This window comes from Chiloscyllium punctatum, chromosome 40 (genome assembly GCF_047496795.1).
Source record: "Chiloscyllium punctatum isolate Juve2018m chromosome 40, sChiPun1.3, whole genome shotgun sequence".
Lineage (NCBI taxonomy): Eukaryota > Metazoa > Chordata > Chondrichthyes > Orectolobiformes > Hemiscylliidae > Chiloscyllium > Chiloscyllium punctatum.
In genome coordinates this window covers 15,628,078-15,652,218 of record NC_092778.1, presented here as the reverse complement: position 1 = coordinate 15,652,218, position 24,141 = coordinate 15,628,078, and the positions used below count along the sequence as shown (strand labels likewise).

The window sequence follows — 24,141 nt, the reverse complement described above, 5'->3', positions numbered from 1 at the left end:
GTGTAATGTCAAAACCAGTAATTGGAGCAAGTTCGAACTTGCTGAACAGGATATCAGCATGTTGATGCAAAGGATCCTGGATGTAAATTCTTTCCCAGGAGGTTGTGCCATTGACAGATACTAATTACAAGTCATGGATGAAGAAAGGCTTATGACAATTGAAGCTTCTCTCTAGTAATCTTGCTCTCCTTTTCAAACATTTTGACAGCTGACCACTAATGCTCTTGTATTTAGTATTCTGCTGCATGTAAGGAAATTCTGTCTGACATTTAAACGATTTGTACTTACTCTTCCAATCTTTCAGTAATCACTTCAATTTTAGATCAAACAATTTGGTATACATGTCAGCTTCAACTACTGTGTGCAGAAAGGATGCAAAAAAAAACTTGCAAGATATTTGTGTTGAGAGCCTATTTTTAAAATTCATTCTCAGGATGTGGCTCTCACCAGCAATGCTGCATTTATTGGCCATCCCTTGTTTTGAGAAGATACTGTCACTTTGAGATACCAGCATTAGTTGGTACAACTGAACAAATTGCAAGGGCATTTCAAGTAGCATGAGCAGCAGAGTGGGGTGTGTAGGATCATTCGCCTATTGGTTCACTTGTATCTCAAGAGACTGAAGTTTCGCCTTTGAGTCAGAAGGTTGTGACTTCACATCTCACACCAGTGTCATTAGTACAAAGTCAAGGCCAGGTTGTTGGAAGTGCAGTATTTCAAATAACAATAAAGAGGAGCAGTAGTAGACTGAGGCTTATCAAGTCTGCTTCTCTATTCTATGCGAGCATTTGTGTCCATTGTGGTCATTGCGATGTAGTGGCCATTAGTGGGGCATGCTTAGAGCAAGGTCAGGAATGTATGTTGCAGGTTCCAGGTTTTAGAGCTATCATTAAGATCAGGCAAGATGGTAAAAAGAGGGGGAGGTGTGGCTTTGTTAGTCAAGGACAGTATAATGGTGCCTGAAAGAACATTTGATGAGGACTCGTCTACTGAGGTGGTATGGGCTGAGGTTAGAAACAGGAGAGGAGAGGTCACACTGCTGGGATTTTTTAATAGGCTTCCACAAAGTTCCAAGGATGTGGAGGGGAGGATTGGCAAATCGATTCTAGGCAGCAGTGAAAGGAACAGGGTGGTCATTATGGGGGACTTTAACTTCTCCAACATTGACTGGAAATGCTATAAACTCTAGTACGTCAGATGGATCACTTTTTGTCCAATGTGTATAGGAGGGTTTCCTGACGCAGCGTGTTGAAGGGCCAACAAGAGGGGAGGCCACACTGGATCTGGTACTTGGCAATGAACCAGGCCAGATGTTTGATTTAGCGATAGGTGAGCACTTTGGAGTGTGATCATAATTCGGTTGCGTTTAGTTTAGCGATAGAAAGGGCAAGAGTTATAGATGGGGGAAGGGTAATTATAATGTGATTAGGCAAGACTTAGAATGCATAAAATGGGGCAGCAAAATACAGGGGATGGGAACAATCGAAATGTGGAACTGGTTTAAAGAACAGATATTGCGTATTGGTATGTCCCTGTCATGCAAGGAGGAAGTGATAAGATAACTGAACTTTGGTCACTAAAGAAGTTCTATCTCTTGTTAAGTGGAAAAGGGAGGCTTATGTGATGTTGAGGCAAGATGGTTCAGATGAGGCGATGGAAAGGTACAGAGTACCTAGAAAGGGTTTAAAGAGAGTTAAGAAGAACAAGGAGGGGAGATGAGCAGTCTTTAGCAGGTAGAATAAAGGAGAGCACTAAAGCTCTCTATAGAAATATGAGGAATAAAAGGATGACGAGAGTAGGAATAGGGCCTGTCAAACACAGAAGTGGGAAGTTGTATGTGAACCCTGTGGAGATCAGAGAGGTGCTAAACAAATATTTCTCATCTGTTTTCACTCAGGAAAAGGAGAATATTGTAGAGGTGAAGCCTGAGATACGAGCTATTAGACTTGATAGGATTGAGGTTAGTAAAGGTGTTATCAATTCTAGAAGGTGTGAAAGTAGGTAAGTGCCCCCCGGGCCGGATGGGATTTTTAAGGAGATGGCCTTGAGCTTTGAATCGTCATTGCCTACAGGTTTAGTACCAGAGGACTGGAGGATTGCAAATGTGCCCTTGTTCAAGAAGGGCAGTAGAGATAACCCAGGTAATTATAGACCAGTGAGCTTTACGTCTGTTGTAGGAAAAGTTTTGGAAAGGATTGCAAGAGATATGATTTATAATCATCTAGCAGGCAACAATTTGATTGAAATAGTCCACTTGGATTCGTCAAGGGCAAGTCACGTCTCACAAACCTCATTGAGTTTTTTGAGAAGGTGACCAAGCATGTGGATGAGGGTAGGGCAATTGACATGGTATACATGGACTTCAGCAAAGCCTTTGATAAGGTTCCACATGGTAGGCTACTGGAGAAAATGCAGAAGCATGGGATTGAAGGTGATTTAGCAGTTTGGATTAGAAACTGGCTTTCTGTAAGAAGGCAACGAGTGATGATTGATGGAAAATATTCAGCCTGGAGTCCGGTTACTAGTGGTGTGCTACAAGGATCTGCTTTGGGACCATTGCTGTTTGTCATTTTTATAAATGACTTGGACGTAGGCATAGGTGGATGGATTAGTAAATTTGCAGATGATGCAAAAGTCGGTGGAGTGGTGGACAGAGTGGAAGGATGTTGCAGGTTGCCCTCCATTAAGGTGAATGAAATCCAGTAGCTGAGTATTGAATGCATCTTAATATCTTATCAGGAGTTCCTAAGCCATATATATAGTAGTGATGATGTGGGGGTGCTGGTGTTGGATTGGGGTGGACAAAGTCAGAAATCACAACTCCAGGTTATGTCCAACAAGTTTATTTGAAATCACATAGGTATATGAGTCGCATGCTGAGGGTCTAAACAAGGTAACAAATAATTCAAACCCTGTACAAACATATATTTAGTAGGACCTAAAATATAACTGCAGGCAAAAGCATTTGCACAATTAACACAATTTCTTTGCAGTAAAAGTTGCCTGTGCTGTGGTTTTATTGTTATTGGCTATATACTGATACCAGACCTGAGCCTTTCTTTAATTTCAGTTTTTGTTTGGTCTCTGCTCAAAGGCATCTAAGCACTTTCTTCTAATTTTCAGGTGGAGCTCGATTTCTTTGGTCGGAAAATGGACAAAATTAATATTGTGACAACCTCAACAGGTATTTTAAACACATACTGTTTTACGATCAGCTTTACTCTTGAACTATCTGTCTGCCTTTCTCTCTCTCTCGCTCTCTGCCTCTCTTTCTTTCTCTCTCTCTCTCTCTCTGTGTCTCTCTGTCTCTCTCTCTCTCTCTCTGCTGCCATTTAGTGGATTGTCATCTTGCTATAGGGTTGCCCAACCCACCAGGATTGTTCTGAAGTCATAAGGAATTAACGTTTAATCTCCTCAGTGCTTCTGCCAGCAATTTAAGAGAATTATCATTGGAGTGTTAAAAGAATTTCTGTGTGTTCTTAATTTTCTTTCAGTGCTTTTACTTTATTAATTGTCAAAATGCTTGTGATAGAGGTGAGCAAGAAGGTTGTTGACTGCAGCTATTTGAGGCAAAACCTCCAGAAATGCAGCCAATTGGAGTCCACATCCCAACCTTGTAACTTGTGCCATCAGTTGTGGTTAAACAGAATTTGGGATCAGGAGCCTATTTCCCAGCACTCGATGTTGGATATTAGAGTACAGTAGTTCTCTATTCCATACCTAACTTACTGTCCAGCTGCTGCACCATCAACACCTGTTCATGTGGTTGTCATTTTAACTACAATTCCTGGAAGTGACGATGCAAAAAGTGGCAAGTAATCATACACTGTAAGAGGGTCAATTTCACCCATTGCTGTTGTCCATAGCAGTATGCTCTTTGTCCTCTATTTTTGAAATAATCTGAGAGGTATATTTCTTTGTCAGTGGTCAGCTTCATAAGACAGGGTTACATTGCCATCACTTACTACATTTTCTGATCTGCTGTTGAGCACCTGGGTTGTTTTTCCGAATACATTTCCCTGCACATTATTCATACATTCCCATCCAAAGTTATCATTTGTTTGGATAACACCTTGCCAGCTGCCTAATGCAGCTACTTAAATAGCTGACCTCAGTGGGTTTGCTCCTGCTTCAGTTTCAGACTGAGCAGTATCCTTTTCAAGGAAAGTTGTTTGTGACTTGTTTATTCCCTCAAATGACTGAACTTGTGCATGCTTTGTCAGTGTGCAAGAAGGGCTGGAGGGGACCATTGCTGTGCAGAATGTGTGTCCAAAATATATTGTCTTCACTGTATACTCATTGAAGACTGCTCATTCCAAAGAACTGAAAACTTTAATTCCCTTCATCCTCCACAGACCTTTAAGATTATTTTGAATCTTCAAGCCTCCACTTATTGATTCTCCTCTCTTTATTCTACTATCTTTATTGATCTTGGAAGCAGTGGCACAGTGGTAATGTCACTGAACTAGTAATCCAAAACCCTAGGGTACATGACTTCAAACCCCATCTTGGCAGGTGGTAAAATTTCAATTCAACAAAAATATCATAAATATAAAACTAGCCTAATGGTGGCCATGTAACCAATGGCAGGTGAGGTAGGAAGAGATTAGCGCAAGGACATTAAAAAAAGTAATCCTGAAATGTCTAAACAGATTTTTGTCAGAATTTTTATAATAAACTATAAATTTTCATTTGCTTTTGTCAACGTCAATGTTGTAAAACCCCATCTTATGTCCTTTAAGGAAAGAAATCTGCCTTTCTTACCTGGTCTGGCCTACCTATGAGTCCAGGCCCACAACAATGTGGCTGATTCTGAAATGTCTGTTAAGATGCCCACATCCCTTGAATGGAATTTTTAAAAAACATTCATCTAAGTTTCTCAATGTTGAAAACATCTCTCTGCCATATTTCCACTTTACTAAATTGGGACATTTTGTGCCATGAGTTTAGTAGGCATCAATTATGACCAAATACTTCTTTAAGTCTCACATATGTTGAGTAGACTGGGTTTTTGCTTTTTACCTCTCCCAGGAAATTAACCTGGCTTTGGGTAATCCAGGGAATGTGTCTATTGTGGACCAGGCTAGATAAACTTATGATTCTGCTCAGGTCCATGTGATCATCAATAAATGGAGATTGTGATGATCTAAGTTGAGAATGAACTGTGTCTTATCCAGTTTTTAACCTGTGCTCCTTCTCCACCTTAAACTTAGAGCAATTTTCATAGTATTGCCATTCATAACTTGTAAGTAGTGCTAGTTTGAGTGATTTTGTGACACAAATGTGCCCATCAAGACCAGAGCGGAGATTCTCCAAGCTCATTTTTCAGTCATCTTCACAGAGTCCAGTAGAATAAGAAGGCTTTCACCGATTTGTCTTGCCTGGTTGCCCTCAGGTGCATCAGGTAGAGTGCTGGAGCAATAACACAATGAAAGCACCTCCTAGTCCCTCTACTCCTCATTCTGCATGGAATTTGAGGTTCATATTTCCACATCCAGTGACTGTGCAGTATGTTACTGTTGTATCATGGGAAATTAAATCCGAGTTTGGAAAGTACTCATGCAATGTGGAGTCCATATATGCAACCTCATGAACTTTTATTCATAATCCCTGTCTATTCTTTCTTTGTTTTTGATTTGATTTATTACTGTCACGTGTACCAAGCAACAGTGAAAAGTGTTGTCTTCATGTGCTTTATAGGCAGATCATATATACAAGTGCATCAGGGTAACTGAATAGAGTACAGGACATAGTGTTACAGGTGCTGAGAAGGTGCACAGAGAGAGACTAACATTAAAGAGGTCCATTCAAAATTCAAGATTTCCTACATTATAGTAGTGAACAATACTTCACAATTTGGAGTGTTCTGAAGTTTTGAAAGATGTAAATATATATCTCCCTTTTATAAGCTGCCAACAACCAATTATGGTTTGGCAGAAATCTAGGGAGAAGAAGCCTTAGTCTCTTTCTTTTGGCCAGGGGAAGCAAGTATTTTAGCAGCAAAATGTATTTGTACTGTAATGTCACATCTGGAAATCAATCAGCCCTTACTTGAATACTAATGCAATGCAAACCTCTTACAGTATATTGATTAATTGATTTTCTCTCTCTCTCTGGCCCCCAGTGACTGGAGCAGCTGAGCCTATGAAGGAAACAGCTGAGAAATTCATTGGAAAAGCAGTTGGAAATAGTGATGTTTGGTTCCGATTTAACGAAGGAGTTTCAAATGCTGTTAGGCGCAATGTTTATATAAAAGACCTGCTCTGAGAATGTGGCTGGTCATTGAAGTAAGTAACTGCTGTTTAAAAAACAGGAAAGAACCTATACATTCTCCTACGGAGCTCATAATGGAACTGTCGACTTCGGGTATCCAATGCAAACTCGCCTGTGCCCAAGCTCCAGTAGGAGATGAACTTCAGTCCGATTATTGGGCCACCAGGTGTCAAAATGTTTGAACATTCAGTGACGTTTGAGTAACAGCTGTGCAACTCGAATCTAAAATTGCTGCTGAGATTGCACCTAAGTAGGTTTGGATTCTAGTTTTTTTTCCCACAGAAAATGGGCAAACTGTTCTCCCCCTCCAGAGTTATAATGAGTGTTCACTGTAAAGTGCAATCGGCCTAAACTGGACAAACTTGTCAGGAGCCCTATGCCAGTGATAGACTGGCAAAACCAAGAAATCTACTGGTAAGTCTAGACAACCAGTTTGGATCCAGTTCCTATTGGAATATAATTTAAATAGTTTTTGTTACAGATAACCTGGAATTCCATTGTCAAACTATGAATAAAGTCTTGCCAATATTAATTATTGCTTTATTTGTTATCTTTCTTTTACATTGTTCCTTTCTAGTTGTACAAAGAAATTGATTGATCACTCATACAATGATTTTGCCTAGAATTACCATAAAATGTACAAAAAATGTAATGCATATGTTTTAAGAATTTAGAAGACTGTGCCAACAAAATTCTCTTCTAGAGTCTCTTTCTTTACAAATAAATTGCTTTATGCAGAGCAGTTTGAAAATGTCAAAGTATAGCACATTTGCCCTTCTCTACCCAGGGGTTGTTCTTCATTAATTCTGGGTTTAAGAATGGGTCGTTTGGCACTCCCTCTTCTATCCACTTCACAAAGCTTCGGCAATGGAATAAAAACAAAGAGAGATGGTTAGTAGTTTGACATTTGGTTATGCAAATGATAAATACAATTAATTTATTTATTAAATTGTGTTAATTTTCAGAATAGACAATAACTGCTTTGGCACATTACTGTTGTAGCAACCTTTGGAATTGATAGGAAATTATATATCAGCTCACTCTTCCGAAGTATCCTCAGAAAAAGAACTAGTTTTAAATAAAATAAGACTCAAATCATTAATTGTTTCCCATTTCACAGGCTTGAATTTTTCCAATGTTTTTACTCCAAAATTTGCAATATTTTGCTTTTAATTATGCAAAACCTGTGACTGACTGTCCCTCTTTATCTCCTCACATCATGGCATCAATGTTGGAAATGTGTACCACTCCTCAGCCCCTTACCTGCCCCAATATACTGTTGGATTAGCTTAGGCCCAAGTATAGGATATTTCTAACTATGGAATGAGATGATAGGTCAGCAGTAGGAACACCTCTAACCCCAAGAATAACGCACAATGGTTCACTCGATATATGCATGGCTCAACATGGAACTGAGCCACAGAACAAGACACTTTCTGGTTTCTATCCACAATCTGCGTTGAGCTCTTCCTTCTTAGCCAAGATCTTGACTGGGGAGCTGTACCTGCCCTCCAAGATCCTGGACAAAGGATGCACAATAAGATGTGTGCTCCCAATTATGAATCCCCTACGAAGAAGTAATGTGGGAGAGTGGCAAGTATAAGATTGGGTTCAGTTCTGAAATTGAGTACCAAAAAACTACTGCAGTGCTGAGGGAATTCTGTATTATTTGCAATGCCAATTTTCAAGTGAGACATTAAACAAGTTGAGCTCCTCTAACAGACAATCGTGCAAGGGACAGTATTTTTCAGAGGAGCAGTGTAGATCTTCCTGGTAACTGTGGCTAATGTTTATTTCTCAATAACCCACCAAAGAGCAAGAGATTTGATGGTTTTTACATTGCTTGTGGGAATTCGCACTGCTCAAGTCAGCTGTTGCACTTCCTACACCAGGAAAGTGACAACACTTCATTTGAGTTTAATTGACTGTATAACACTTCAGGATGTCCTAATTTCATGAACGATGCATAAAAGCAAGTTTTTTAAAAATTCTTCTGTTCAATGCATGTATGTTATGTAAGTGGGCGGCACGGTGGCACAGTGGTTAGCACTGCTGCCTCACAGCGCCTGAGACCCGGGTTCATTTCCCGCCTCAGGCGACTGAATGTGTGGAGTTTGCACGTTCTCCCCGTGTCTGCGTGGGTTTCCTCCGGGTGCTCCGGTTTCCTCCCACAGTCCAAAGATGTGCAGGCCAGGTGAATTGGCCATGCTAAATTGCCCATAGTGTTAGGTAAGGGGTAAATGTAGATGTAGGGGTATGGGTGGGTTACGCTTCGGCGGGGCGGTGTGGACTTGTTGGGCCGAAGGGCCTGTTTCCACACTGTAAGTAATCTAAAAAAAAAGTGCAGTTAAACATGAACATTCTGGCTGTGCAGCATGATGTAACTGGCTCAACCTCACTATGTCAATGGGCAGGCCTATTTTTCAAAGGTTTAAAGCCAGTTACGTACATGGGTGGCACGGTGACACAGTGGTTAGCACTGCTGCCTCACAGCGCCAAAGACCTGGGTTCAATTCCTGCCTCAGACGACTGACTGTGTGGAGTTGCACATTCTCTCCGTGTCTGAGTGGGTTTCCTCCGGTGCTCCGGTTTCCTCCCACAGTCCAAAAATGTGCAGATAAGGTGAATTGGCCATGCTAAATTGCCCATAGTGTTAATTGCAGGGGAATGGATCTGGGTGGGTGCGCTTCGGTGGGTCGGTGTGGACTTGTTGGGCCGAAGGGCCTGATTCCACACTAAGTAATCTAATCTAAAAAACATGGAGCTGAAATTTCAATGGCAATCAGATGAAATAGAGACCAGTGAACAAAGACTTGATTCAGAGTGGCATTTAGATGTTTCTGTTAAAAGTACTTAAGGTTGATAAAGCTAGACACTACAAATGGATTCCCTTTGAGCTCCAGAAAGCACACGGGGGACTGCCCAGAGGAAACAAGTGAAATGGAGATAATAGCTTGGGATAAATAAATAGGACAGTTTGCCAATATGCTGCTTGGTGATGGCATTTGGAAAATCTATTCATTGATGGAGAATGGACTGAACTTGTATGTAACTGCAAAGCTTAGTTTGCTCCTTTTCTGTGTTATCCCTTACCTTGTTATTTTTAACGATGATGCTTGAAAATGCTATACAAGTATTAGAGTTTGAGTTTGTTTGGCTGGAAGGAAGCTTATGTAGAAGTTAAGTACAAACATAGATCAGTTTTGTTAAATGGTCTGCTTCTGTGAATGCTGTGCAAAATGGCTGCATATGTTCAAACCATTTTCTGGGTGATTTTTGGAACTGGAAGACACCGAAACCTAACCTATCCAAAAAGAAAATCTATTGAGCCCTGTACAGTTTATTGGCACTTTGTTTTTGTTCCGCCTCTTATCCTAATGGATCTTGCTGATTTTATTTTGACTGGAGTTGTGACTTTTATGGGTGTTGGTGCTGAAACAATCCATTATCACGTTCTCAGCTACAGGAACTTTAAACAAAACCTATGGTTTTCATTTGTACGTGTTTAACCTGTGATGATGGATTTAAGTTTGATTGATGAGTCCTAGAGTCAGGAGCAACTCCTGTTGTTATGCAGCAGGCCAGGGTAGGACTAGTGTAGTGCAGTGATAGTGTCCCTATCCCTGGGTCAGAAGGCCTGGGTTCCAGTTCCACCTACCCCAAAAATGTGTCAAATGCCAGAATAAATTATTTACAGCAGGCCAAACATTCTAAAGAAGAATCACGTTGAACTTGAAATGTTCAGTCTGTTTCTCTCCACAGATGTTGCCAGACCTGCTGAGTTTCTGCAGCACTTACTCCTTTTTGTCTCAGATTTCCAGCATCTGCAATTTTTTTGCTTATACCGAGTGATGTAGTTTTAGATGCAGTTGGGGCAAGGAGCAATAAAGCTAGGCCATCAATGACTATTCTCCTTTACCTCATAATAGGTTGCTGCTAATCATGTGGGGTTAGAGTTGCAACCCCATTGCTTCAATCATGCTACTTTGATATGGGAGCAGAGACAAAGCTACTGCAAGGAAATGGACTGGAGCATTGAATGTGATGTAATCAGGTTCCGAGCCTAAACGTCATCCTACTTTCAGAATTTAACCCAGAAGATTTTACGAGGTAATGCTTTGATGAATTCAGGGATGAAGCGTCCTCACACCTATAACCTGTACCCCTCCTGGAGTTGAGCCTGCAGCCCACTACCTGAACCGAGGCCTCTGATCCCAGTCTCCCATCAGCCTCCAAACTCATTCAACCCAAAGACGTCCAGTTTACCCAACTCCCACATAGACTGAATTCCAATGCCGTTCCCTAGAATCCTGCAGTCCATATCCCCCAGCCTGGGATCTCCAAAACAAACACACATGCACGCAACGTCCCCTTCAGCTTCCACTTGCCTCCACCCAATTCCTCGCCCCTTCACTGACCGTGGTCAGCTTCTCCTCATCCCAGTCAGTCAATCGGTCCCACCATATCCTGATGAATATACAGCCCCTATGAATCCAAGTAACTGTGATCAAAGTTCCCCCCCCCGCCACCCAAACCTCTTCCACAGTCTAGCACCAACTTACCTGTTGCCACAGCCCTCACTGATTACATGCCTGTTTGTCAATCAGACTAATCTTCAGGGTATGAGGGAGAACCATCGGGCAATCAGAATTGGAGGCTCCTCATGATTTTATGTCCAATCTGTTCTGGGTGAATGAGGTCAGTAAATACTCCCCCAAACGATCTGCCTCACTTTGCAGCATGAGAAAAAAGCAATGTTTTCACTCTGAATGATGTCTGCCTCACCAACACTCCCATTCACCTGCAATGTCCTGGGACTGAACTGATATAAATAAAAGATTTCCTACCATGTTAAAGTGCACAGCAATGATTCCCATTATGATTTGTTTTCTGTCCTATTGAGATCCTGCTTTCAAAATTACCTGGTCCAGGGATTTGAAAACTTAAATGTTGCTAAAAAATGTAGAATGATGATGTCCTGCAGCAATTTCATTTTGTAGTGGGCTATGACGAATATATTATTTAAGTGGGTTCATAAGTATCCAATTATAGAATCTGATTGGATATTATGTAACAGAAAAGCAGGTGTGCATGTATTGATAATTGATATATTTTTACTTTTTAAACAGGGTTCCATTTTAAATATCAATATTGAATGATGCAGAATTCTTTTGGTTTCTGACTGTGTTGAACCCTAATTCTGTGATATCAAATATCCATCTTATCCCATTCAACTGTTACCCCTTCCCCAGCTCCCAAACCTACATCAACAATTTGTAGTTATCCCTCTCAATCCAAAAATCTTTATTCATTCTTGGGATAAGGTGTCTCTGGCAAGGCCAGTTTTTATTGCCTGTCCATGACTGTCCTTGAAGAGGTATTTGGAGGTTGCCTTTTGGAACCATTGCAGTCCCTGTGCTTTAGGGACACCACAATGCTGTGAGGGTTCTAGGTTTTTGATGCAGGGACAGTGAAGAAGGAAGCAACGTAAACCCAGATCAGGATGGTCTGCAAAGCTGGGAAGTAGATATCCACCCTTCAAAACCCCAAGAGTACACAAAGATAAGGCAAAAGCAATTAGCACATACCTCAGAACCTACATATCCTAACCCAACAATTACACTGATGGGCCTACTGATCTGGTTTAACCACCTACAACAGGGAATTCTGAAGCAGTGACTTTAGCCAGATTAATGGCTAAATATCACACTAATGCTTCAGAGCTGAGATGGTGGCGATTAATCTGCTGTTGAATTGCAATCAATTCTGATCCTTATCTAGCAAATACAAGAGCAGTTGGAGAATCTAATCCTTCACATTGTTCCTGCTTTGTTGTAGAATGTGATATTTTTCCAATGCAGAATGGTCCTGGTCAGAAACTCAACTCCACTGCTTTGTACTATCACCCTGGCAGTTACTGCTCTGTCACAAGTCTGTTGGTAGATCACTGAAGCCATGCTTTTCTGGATTAGCCACTTTATAGACTGCAGCCAGCGTTGGACAAGTATCGGCTCCACTCATTGATAAAACTCTCATCTCTGAGACTGAGATCATGAATTCAAGCCTTACACTATTCAAGCCTTACATCTAGCCCTCCATACTTCGCATGTTAAATAGCTTCACCCATCAAAGTCCAATGGATGCAAGCTCTGTACCATCGTGTTATACTAAAAGGAAAGTACATACTTTGTGCAGTTTTTGGGGAGATGCAGCACAAGTTGCTCGCCTGGTGGTTTCTCACTCTTTATCATAGGGTAGATTTATCGTTCGTCAAGTTCTGGCTACAAATGGAGTCATTAATGTTTGAAGAAGTGCAGGTTCATTTACGGCAAGATGTTAGGAAGGATTGTGATATTAGAGTATTTTTTGCATCTATACTTAGAGATTGGTAAAACAAGAGGGATGATGAAGTGTGATAATTAATATTACACAAAATGTTTTTGACTGTTCAGAAGATCAAAGGGTTTAACATTGACCAAACACAAGGCCCATAACACCGAGGGAGGTTAGTGATGAAAAAGCATTGACACTAACTAAAACTCTAGGAACTTGTAGTGGGTCAGACAGTCCCTTTAGCTGGTTCTACTATTCAATGAGATCATGGCTAGCTCTATCCCAGCTCCATTTATCCACTTTGGCTCCATGTACACCAGTTACCCTCACTGCAACAATGTAAAACGGCTGGATACAATAATAAAGGATGACATTCATCTTATAAAATAATGAGTATGCAGAGAGAGTCAACATGAATTTATAAAGGGCAAATCATGCTGAATTGATTTAATTAAATGCTTTGAGAAAATTGCCAACTATAAAGTCAAAGAGGCGGAATGTGAATTTGATACTTTTGGATTTTCAAAGTAAAATAGCATATCAAAAATGTGTGAACTGGCAAGATGTAATTACTAGTGTTGAATTTGAATTGCTCTTAATACGACTTGAGGTTAGGAGGAATAACACTAAACGTTAATTGGGGAAGGGGGTTTCATCTTGTCCGATAATGTGTAGAATTTTGCAGCACAGAAACGGGCCATTCAGCCCAACAAATCTATGCCGGTGTTTATGCTGCATACAAGCCTCTACCCACCTTATTTAATCCAATCTTAGCAGCATATACACTCCCCTCCCTTCAAAGAACTTGTTTAGCTTTTACTTGTACTAGGCAGCTATTTTGTGTGATGGTAAGATCCACATTCTGGATGAAGAGCGCACCTTGTTTGAGATACTCATGACCACCTTACATCTTTGGGCATCCAAATAAACAAAGATTTTCTAACTGATCAAAGCCCTTTGTAATTGTAAATACCATCAAATTTACACTTCCATGATTCTATGAAAACATTAAGGCAACAATCGAGCTGCCTTTTCAAAGGATTGAGCATGCCATTAGACACAATGAGACAGTATTTCATTCTCACTCTCATCTGTCATCTTAGTCACAACATTAAGACAGAATTTCAAGCTTACTCAGGGATTGTTTTGGAAGACATCTCCCTTTTGTACGACAGCTGGTACTTCAGACTATCCACTTCCTTCTTGAATTGTGGGATGTCCCAATCTTCCATGGCCACCGATTGTTTTTAAATGTTTTCTTTACAGAAAGGAGAGAGAGAAAATCTGAAAAACAGGTTTAAAAAAAAGAAATTTAAATCTGAACAATATGGGAAGGATGTTTGAGTCTTGGTGACTGAACATCAACAAAATATTTAAGTGCAGTGTTGTTACTACAGAATCAAGATGTTTTAAGTACAGTTTCACATCTGAATAACATGTGTCAAATAAGCCATAAAAGACCATAAGACATAGCAGCAGAACTGCCATTGAATCTATTTCCACCTTCAATGAGATCATGGCTGATCTGATAATCCTCAACTTTGTTTATCCTCATAACCCCTAATTCTGATAAAAATCTATTGCACTCTTGAAAACACTTAACAATCTAGCCTTAAGAGCCCTCTGCAGTAAAGAATTCCACAGATTCACTATTCTCTGTGAGAAGAGATTCCTCCTCATCTCTGTCTTAAACAGGAGATCCCTTCCTCTGAAATTATGCTGTCTGGTCATAGACACTCCCACAAGGGGAAATAGCCTTAATACATCTCCCCTGTCAAGTTCCCTAAGAACCTAATATCCTTCAATAACATCCCTCATTCTCCTGGACTCCACTGAGGACAAGTCTAACCTACTCGACCTCTCTTCAAAAGAATATCCACCACTTCCAGGGTCAGCTTTGTGAACCTTGCTCAGACTGCCTCCAAAGCCAGTATAATTTCCTTAGATAAAGGTACCAAAACTATGCAGAGCTGTGGCCTGACCAGTGCCTTGTATAATTTTAGCAAGTCCTCTTTATTTTAATGCTCCATTCACTTTGAAATTCAAGGGCAACATTTAATTTGCCTTCCTCATCACCTACTGAACTTGTAAGCTAATTTTACACGATTAATGCATGAGGACCCCAAACCCTCTGTGTTCCTGCTCCTTGTAGTCCTTCCCCATTTAAATAATATTCTTTAAACCCACTAGTGTCTCAAGTAATAATCTCCAGTGTTTATTTCCTCTCTTCCTTTTGATCCTTGATTATTCAGTAATTTTGGAACGCTATTAGGATCCTTTACAGTGATTTATTTATTAAATACAAAATATTTATTTAACTTGTCTGCCATTCCCTGGTTCCCCAATATTACTCACACAGCTTCAATATATAAGGGCTCTATGTGTACTGTTGTGTCTCTCTCTCCTCTCTCTCTCTCACTCTCTTTCACTTTTTTATATTTAAAGAAGCTCTTACTGCCTGTTTTTTATGTACTTGCTAGTTTGCACCATTTTTTTTTTTCCATTTTTGTACATTTTGTTTGCTTTCAAAACTTTCTCAATCCTGATTTATCATTAGCCTTTGCTACATTGGATGTTTTTTTCACTTAATGATGTTCTTAAGTTCCCTGTCTAACCATGCTTGGTTTACCCACTTGCTTTTTTCCTCACTGGAGTACATCTCTGCACTGAGTCACTTATATTTTTTAACACCTGCCATTGTTCATTGAATAATGAACATCTTTTCCCTAAACTCCTTAGCCAGTTCACTCCTGCCCTCGTTCCCACATAACTACCCGTTTATAAGGAAATACCCAGGAGACCGATCATCATTCAGAGTCCTCCAGATCAGGGAAACCCCAAAGTCAATCTCTAGTTTTTGTCAAAATAGCTACTCTCGCCTTTTGGATAAAATGGTAAATCAAGGTCCTAGCCACTCTTTATTACAGACCTCAAGGTGTTGGCTGAAAAAAAGAGCAGGGAGGTTCTACTCAATATTATGGACAATATTTATCTATCAACTAACATCACCAAAGCAGATTATCTGGTCTTATCAAATTACCTTGCTGTGCTGCCTGGTGAGAGTTATGATTTGGAGATGCCGGTGTTGGACTGAGGTGGAGAAAGTTAAAATCACACAACATCAAGTTATAGTCCAACAGGTTTATTTGGAAGCACTAGCTTTCGGAGCACTGCTCCTTCATCAGATGGTTGTGGTGAGAGTTACTACACTTCAAAAGTATTTCATTATCTATAACAACATGAAGACATGAAAGCCACTTTATAAATGCAATTCTTTCCCACTTTGCAATCTCTATAATCTCCTTCAGCCACACAACCCTCGCTACACCTGCATTAATCGAATTTGGACCTCCCTGAGAATCTCCAGTTTTAATCACTGTGCCACTGTTGGCCACACTTCTGGTTGCCTAGAGTTGCGGAGTTCTTTCTCTATACCTCACCTCCTGTCTGCCTCACCTTCTTCCTTTAAGAGACTCTATTAAACTTAACTCAATGGTCAAGTTACAATTTTCTGTAACATCCATGTGAAGTGTGCAGGGCATTTTATAGTGAAAAAGGCGCCATATAAATACAAGTTGTTATACTTTAGTTCATGAAGTGGTTGTCAGAGGAGAAATAGAATTAAACCCATTTGTAATATATTGCCCTTTCTATGCTCACATCCTACTTGCACTACCAGATAGTCGGTTATTGCTCACTCTCTGGCCTCATATGTGAACACCAGCTATTTGGAAGTTCTGCCAGAGACAACACTGTTGACGCACATTCATCAAAACTAAAATTCTTTGCACTAAATGTTCGTCTACCTTTCTCGATGCGTAAAAGCCACTTCCTGTTTCTAATTATATGGCAGACTCCAAGGTATTTGACAGCATGTAGATAATTAGAGATAGACCTAGTTTTTGTCTATAAACATATATTCATGTTTTGTGCACTCTATAAATGGAGTGCCAAGCCTGGGGAAATTGTACCATGTTCCCCCAGGTCCTCTGAAGCTGATTCCAGAGGTGGTCCTTGTCTTCGTTCATTGAATGCCATTTATGTTCACTGAGCTAGGACCACTTCACAGGGAATATGTGACTGACACCCAGTTTCAGATTATTTAATCTGGAAACAATCAATCAGAGAAGCAATCATGGAATCAACATTGTTCTGCTTTATGGCATATCAATTAAATTCAGCCAGCAAGTCGGGGGGTCCGGGGATAGTAGGGGTTCTGTAAACCCCTTATCAGAGAGACATGTGGGAAAGGGACTGAAGTAAGAAATGGTGGGAAACAGGGTGCTCCTTGGGTACATTGGAACCCTAAGAGGTCGATGCGATCTGTGAACAAATAATCTCACTGTCTACTGCTAGAAATTTTGAAAGACTGAGTCTTTTATTGCTGTCATCAACCGTCATCTATCCTATTTGTTTAATGTCTCCAAGTAAATTGAATTTGTTCATTTAGAATCTGAATCCAGCTCATATGAAATGTCTTGATTACACCAGAGCGATGTAGACTGAAATAGAGTGCAGAGGGCACTACTTATTCAGTAATGTGAGAGTTCTAAGGGAGTACAAAGTCTTTGAAGTGAGGTAGACCACTTCAAGCCTACAGTTTCTGGTTTGAAAGGGTCTCTGTTCACTTATCAGAGATGTAGCAAGAATTTTACTTAGAGATGTGGGAAATAACCATGGAGTCAAAGAGTTGTACAGCACAGAAACAGACCCTTGGGTTCTACTCATCAATGCCAAACAGATATCCTAAATTAATCTAATCCCACCATGCCAGCAGATTTTATAAATCCTCTGAGTGGAGAATGATTCTATCAGTATTAGGTTTAAGGTGAGAGGGGAAAAATTTAAAAGGGATCTAAGGGACAACTTTTTCATGCAGAGGGTGATGCGTGTATGGAATGAGCTGACAGAGTAAGTGGTGGACGCTGGCACAATTACAAAATGCAGAGGGTATCTGGATAGTTATATGAATAGGAAGGGTTTAGAGGGATATGGGCCAAATGCTGGCAAATGGGACCAGATTAGATTAGGTTATCTGGTCGGCATGGACAAATTGGACCGAAGGGTCTGTTTTTGCGCTGGACAACTATGGCTCTAATTTGAACCTAAGTAAAACCATTGGATTCAACTGTGCTAACGAGTTTGTTTTGCAATTATCAGACTGCAAAAGGAGGGTCTCAAATTCATTCACACCACCAGCAAATGCAGCACTTCCACAGCATGTTGAACACAGGCAAGTTATCAAACACAATGTAATACCAAGCCACAGAACAGCATGGTAAGACAGATGACCAAAGTGTAATAAAGGAGGTAGATTTTAAGGAACATCTTAACAGAGGGAAGAAAGGTTGCCTTACAGATGAAGTTTCAGAAATTCGGACCTCATCACAGCTTAAGTCAGTGATGGAGTGATTAAAACCAGGATTGCTCAAAAGACCAGCATTAGAATAGTGCAGAGATCTCTTAAGATCTCTTAGGGTTGCAAGTGGTTATGGAGGTAGGGAAGAGAGTTGATGGCAATTTTTAAAAAGAGTACCACTGAGAACTCCACCAACAGTGGTTTCTTACTGTCATTTTAACATCATCAGCTCTGATGCCAGCTCTGTACTTGCTCTGAGGAAATCAACCTCCAGACATCACCTGAACCATTTCTTAGCTATCTGTCAGAAGGCAGGGTTTGTGCGGGTTACCTGAACCCCATCTGAACAGAGTAAAAGAGTCAATGATAGCATAAGTTTTAAAGGTACAAAGGTTTTCTACACCACTTTGCTGTCCTCAAAACAAACTCCCTGGGAGTGCCAACCCTCAAATATTGTATTGTTGTCTCCAGGCATTAGAAGTTAATCTGGGCATTGCTTGGTGCAACCAAGTTAAGCAGGCAATTTAAATAAACGTGCAAGATTTTACAGCCAAGAATTACAGAGGTGTTATAAGATGGTAGTCTGATAGTCAAACATCATCCAGCTAGGTAACTAAGAAGGTGCTTGCTCTTTAGTTGGTGTGGGCAAGCAATACAGCAGGTCATGTCAGCACATCAGTGATGGTAACATTGGAATAAGCAATTGGTGTTGGGAGGGCATACAGCAAAGCCTCTAGGAATACATCCAGCTTCAGTGGAAATAAAATTAACATTTGAGGTCATTGATCTTTCACCAGTCATCACTAGTCCTCAATGATGTCAAAACAGCCTGGCCATATTTGAGTTGATTTGTGAAGCAATCAAAAGGAGAGTGCATCTGAGAAGCAGGAAAATTGACATTTCTGATGAAGGGCTTATGCCCAAAAGGTCGATTCTCCTGCTTCTCAGATGCTGCCTGACCTCTTTTCCAGCACCACACTCTCAACACAGATAACAATGGGCCAGTTAAGTTAACAGCTGTTATTGGGAGAAGGTTAGAGGCTATTAAATACGATATAATACACGAACAATTAGAAATGCAGAACATAATGAAGCAGAGTCAGCATGGCTCATGAAAGGAAAATCATGCTTGACAAGTTTATTACAGTACTTTGAGGATGTATAACAAGCAGGATAAAGGGAACCAGTAAATGCAATGTATTTGTATTTTCTAAAGATATTCAACATGTACTGCACATAAAGCTACTTAATATGATGAAGCCATGGTACTGGGAGCAGTTTGTTAGCATGAATAGAGAATTGGCTAACTAGATGAGGAAAGGCAGTTGAGATAAAGGGGACATTTTTGGGATGGCAACCTGTAACTAGTCTACAGGAGATAGACAGGTTAAGCAAGTGAGCAAAAAGGTGGAATATAACATGGGAAACTGTGAATTTATGCATATTGACAGGAAGATTAGAAGAGCTAAATATTATTTAAATGGAGAAGTGCTGCAGAAAGCCACAGAACAAGGACATTTGGATGTGCTCATGCAAGAATCACAAAAAAACTAGCAGATAACAGGGATGGCAAAAAGAGTGCTGGCCTTTATTTCAAAGGGAATGATGTATATAGTACTGCAAATGCTGGAAATCTGAGAGAAAACAGAAAATACTGAGGAAACCCAGCAGGTCTGGCAGCATCTGCGGGGAGAAAGAGTCCAGTGACTCTTCATCTGAACTGATGGCAGCAAGACAAAATGGTATTTATGCTGAAAATGAAGTTGGAGAAGATGGGGGAAGAGGTGAGCATATAGGTGGAAACGGAGTGCAGAGAGAGAGATATGAAAGGAATAGAAGGTAAGGGGATTGCTGACAGTTGACCAGGTCAGAAGAAAAGCTGAATAAGTGATCATGAGAGCTGGGAGTAAGAGAGAATGGATCGGTTGCGCTAAAGACAACCCATGTCATGACAGGACTTGGGTATGAGGGTGCGTAAAAAAAAATGGAAGGACCGAATCAGACTGTAAAGTTATTGAACTCAATGTTAAATCCTAGAGGCTACAGGGTCCCCAAGTGGAATATCAGTTGTTATTCTTCCTTGCTGGGACAATGCCTCAAGCCTATGACAGAGATGTTGACATGGGAACAAGGTAATGTGTTGGAGTGGCAGACAACTGGAAGCTCAGGGTCATTTTTACAGACGGAAGGTGGATGTTCAGCAAAGCGGTCATCCAGCTGTGTTTTGTCTCCCCACATGTAAAGGAGATCACATTATGAGCAGTCAAAGCAGTCGACTAGACGGAACGAAATGCAGGTAAGTATCTGCTTCACCCTGAAGGTAGGTCTACTTGACTATACTAAGAATATTGTGAACAATTTTGGCATTGAGGCAGTCCAGAGAAGATTCACTGGGTTGATGCTGGATCTGAAGAGGAGGTTCAGTAGGTTGGGCTGAACTCTATGAGGTTTAGAAAAATTAGAAGAGACATTATCAAAACATATGATATTCTTACGGGCTTGACAGGGTAGATGTAGAGAGGTTGTTTCCCATTATGGGACTGTCTAATCTCAGAATATAATCTCAGAGGCTACAATCTCAGAATAAGGAGTTACCCCATTTTAAACAAAAATGAGGAGGAACTTAATTGGTTAGAGGGTATTCAACAAGTGTAATTCTTTAGAGGCTCAGTCATTAAGTATATTCAAGGCTGAGATAGACATCTGTAAGGGAATTGAAGGTTATGGGGAAAAGGCAGGAAAATGGAGTTGGAGATTATCAGGTCAGCCATGATCTCCCTGAATGGCAGAGCAGACTCGGTGGGCTGAATGGCCTACTTCGGCCTCTATGTCTTACTGAGTGAACCCACTGCACAAGTGATGGAGCTGGGCTGAACAAGATGTCTGACAATATCCTTCTCTGTCTGGTGCCAAGGTCGCCCCCTATGGGCTGGATCCTGACAAAGGAAACAAGGCTGGGAGCAGTCAGAACCGGAGTCTGCAGATGCCTGAATAACAAAACCCAAGAGCTGGTGCTAACTTAAAACCAATGTCAGTACACGTACACTTCCCCAACATCTCTGTGGATTCCAACACTGTTGAGTGAACACCGATTAAAACTAGGTAAAAACAATGACTGCAGATGCTGGAAACCAGATTCTGGATTAGTGATGCTGGAAGAGCACAGCAGTTCAGGCAGCATCCAGAAGCTACTTGGATGCTGCCTGAACTGCTGTGCTCTTCCAGCACCACTAATCCAGAACCGATTAAAACTAGTCTTGTCATTGTCCATTTCGTTACTTTCGAAGCGAGGTTAAAAGTTTCCAAACATATTGGGCAATTGCGGCATCGTCGATTTTCCTGCTCCTCGGATACTATCTGACCTGCTGCGCTTTTCCAGCACCACACCCTCGACCGTATAGTCAATGTCTGAACACAGGGAACATCTCTCACGGCCATCCAACAAACAAGCGGGTGAGCGCACAAAGGGTTAACTCTGCTGGTCCCTGTTTCTCTACTCTCCCTCTCCTCTGCCCTGCATCTTGAAGGTGCCACCGAGATCATTTCCGCCTTGGTGTAGACCCTGCCCTCATTTACCCTTCACTCACAACAAGCCAGTAAACCTCCTCACTTTCGCTTCTGCACTTTATACCCATTCCCTCCCGCGGCCCCTGTCTCCATCACTGTCTAAGGCAACCTAGACTCAACCCCAATTCACTCTCTTCCAGCCCGCCCCTCTCATCCACACACGTCTCACATATTGAGGGTGCAGGCATTACTGAACAAAGGAATCCATTTCAACTGATTCTGACTGTCTTTCTCCCCACAACTTCCGCTTACCAATGACTGGTGGACAAAGCTGCAGCCCAGGCACGGTGCTGATCAATTTATCTGGGTCTTGGCAGAGGTCGGCACTCAGTCAATCTCCCTCACCCCCTCCCTTCAGAAGACAGGGCGCGCCTGATCAATACAGGACTCGTTCACAACGGGAAACAGGTTGAATTTAATTTGTACTTGCGGAATACTAAAACAACGCAGAGATTTTGTGTGTTGTTATTTTTGGTTTGTCCCGCATTTATTCCGCCCGGCTCCCAGGTCTAACTCTCGCTGACCACAATGTTGGGGGCTGTTTTTTTCTGGGGGGGATATTGTCACAGCGATGAACCGCGTACAATACAGAATCCTGATTTCCGGCCGGCTGTTCACCTCCCTGTGGGTCTTATCTCCCGTTTATTTTGTTTGTTTGACTCAAGAAATATTTAAATAAAAAAATCAGAAGGCCATATCTGAATACAACCCAGAGAGCAACGGTTCGGTCTTTATTTGGTATAGAAACATAGATGTAGAGAGGCATACATTTAGAAACACAAACAGAAATGTATAGATATAGGGAAACGTATAGAGAAATACGTAAACAAAAACATTTCGATAACGAGAAACATATAGAAAAACATCGAAAACTATATAGATATAGAGAAACATATATAGAAATACATAAACAGAAATGTATGTTAGAAAAAACAGAGACATCGAAAAACAGAATCAGATAAAAACAGGGAGATATAGAAACACAAGCAAATATATATAGAAAAACGTGCAGCGAAACAGACAGAAACGTGTATATAGAAAAACAGATATAGAGAAACATATATAGACATACAGAAACATCTATATATTGAAAATATATAGATACAGATAAACATATGTAGAAACATGTACAGAAACGTGCGTCTATTTAGAGACACATATCTATATGTGTGTTTGTGTGTATACATTGCACAGTGATGTTGGGTACACATGAATGCTGGGATGGGTATCATTGGGGAGTGGGGCTTGAGAATTATCCCAACATTGGAGATATTCAGTTCGTCGGTCCCAGACAGAGACTGGGCGCTTTCCGGGTCTTTTCGTGTTTAATGATAACGCATTAAAATCGGTGCGGGGGAATCTGCTGCTAAAGTCGGTGTTACATTTGTACCAGGCGAATCGTTAACATTTGCTCGCTACACCGATCATCGCCAGGCCTCGCTTATAACGCGGTTTTTGTTTGTAAAGGAAAGCATTAACTCACCTGCGCTTGAAAAGGCACTTTTACAGGCAGCCGACACTTGACTCAAACTGAGGCATCCACTAAGGGCTCCTATGGACCAGAAAGCAAGTTTGAACTGAATATATACGGATGTTGTCCCTCTCGTTTTCGGAAATGCAAATCCTTCGTGGTAATCTATTAATGGCACTGGCAATCCATTCAGAATGTAGTGCTCAGGGAGAGGATTTACACAGCTCAGCTCTCCCGCTTGCCCTCGCCTCTGCTCCCACTCCCCAGACACCAGAGTTGCTAGCGCTGAACTGCAAAGGGGATAAACACACACTCCCAGCTCCCTGGTGCCTCATTCTAGGTAATGCCGGGGGTGTGGGATGGACCGTATCCCCTTGCTCTCAAAGCCACCTCCCCTTGGCAGCACCCACTTGGTTAATTCAATCCATCAAGGGCTAAAGTCAAGCTACACGCGAGAATACAAAAAAAAGAGAAACTGCGGGAAAATGCAGACAACATAAGCATCAACAACCGCAATTTATAGAATTAATTACATTTCCCTTTGCAATTATGCCCACGGGAAGCGGCAATGGACATGAATTAGACTAGCTGCCTGTTTTCTCCATGGTTCCCAGTTCTGCACCGTTTCACATAACAGGCTTTAATCTCCATTATTACAACCACGTTTTCCAGCACACTCTGCCCCTGCGTTAGCAGAATCACACCCACACTACTGCTTTGAGCAAACACGAAGATTACCTCCGCGAAGCTCTCTCACAAACACAGAGCTAGCTCCTCTATCCCAGCTCGCAACAACTCAACTCTACAAATCAGGCTGGCGTCGAATCTGAACAAATGGATTGTGACCTGCTCACGCCCTCAGTCTGTTGTTGTTGCCTGAACCTTTCAGACGGGAGGTGGGATCGGACAGGGCAGGTAAATTGTTGCCTCGTGCAGGTAGAGCCAAGACGGCGGGTTTGCTATCCTGGAGGCGACGGGTCGAATGGCTTTGCCTGTGCCATCTTCCTTTAAAAAGGCCCAGTCGCTGACTGGAAACTGCATCAGACTGGCGCCGGCCGAGGAGCAGCCGCCTTCTCGCAGTCTATGCCTCATTGTAAACCATATTTATAGAATAGACTCCCTCCCTCCATATCCTAGT

General features: G+C 41.3%; 2 protein-coding genes across 7 annotated transcripts in view; one reads left to right on the top strand and one right to left on the bottom strand.

The window, feature by feature from the left end:
- The window catches only part of chtf18 (CTF18, chromosome transmission fidelity factor 18 homolog (S. cerevisiae)), a 110,875-nt gene extending 104,070 nt beyond the window's left edge, over positions 1 to 6,805 (top strand). For both annotated transcript variants that reach the window (XM_072559368.1, XM_072559367.1), the window contains exons 21-22: positions 3,124 to 3,184; positions 6,125 to 6,805. In XM_072559368.1, the coding sequence (XP_072415469.1) occupies positions 3,124 to 3,184; positions 6,125 to 6,267 (204 nt within the window). In that variant the 3' untranslated portion in view covers positions 6,268 to 6,805. The remainder of the gene's footprint in view (positions 1 to 3,123; positions 3,185 to 6,124) is intronic.
- LOC140464381 (guanine nucleotide-binding protein G(I)/G(S)/G(O) subunit gamma-13) lies at positions 6,798 to 23,939 on the bottom strand. 5 transcript variants are annotated; one of them, XR_011954919.1, is made up of 4 exons: positions 23,850 to 23,864; positions 23,016 to 23,084; positions 13,741 to 13,890; positions 6,798 to 7,132 (listed from the first exon to the last, which is right to left on the bottom strand). XR_011954919.1 is itself a non-coding variant. In XM_072559369.1 (4 exons), exons 3-4 carry the CDS (start codon positions 13,836 to 13,838, stop codon positions 7,027 to 7,029), a joined length of 204 nt encoding a protein of 67 aa, XP_072415470.1. In that variant the 5' UTR covers positions 13,839 to 13,890; positions 23,016 to 23,084; positions 23,742 to 23,939; the 3' UTR covers positions 6,798 to 7,026. The 5 variants fall into 5 exon arrangements, 3 of the variants coding, with proteins under 3 accessions (XP_072415470.1, XP_072415472.1, XP_072415471.1); XR_011954918.1 differs by lacking the exon at positions 23,850 to 23,864 and adding an exon at positions 23,537 to 23,662; XM_072559369.1 differs by having other exon boundaries at positions 23,742 to 23,939.
- Between the last annotated feature and the right edge of the window lie 202 nt (positions 23,940 to 24,141).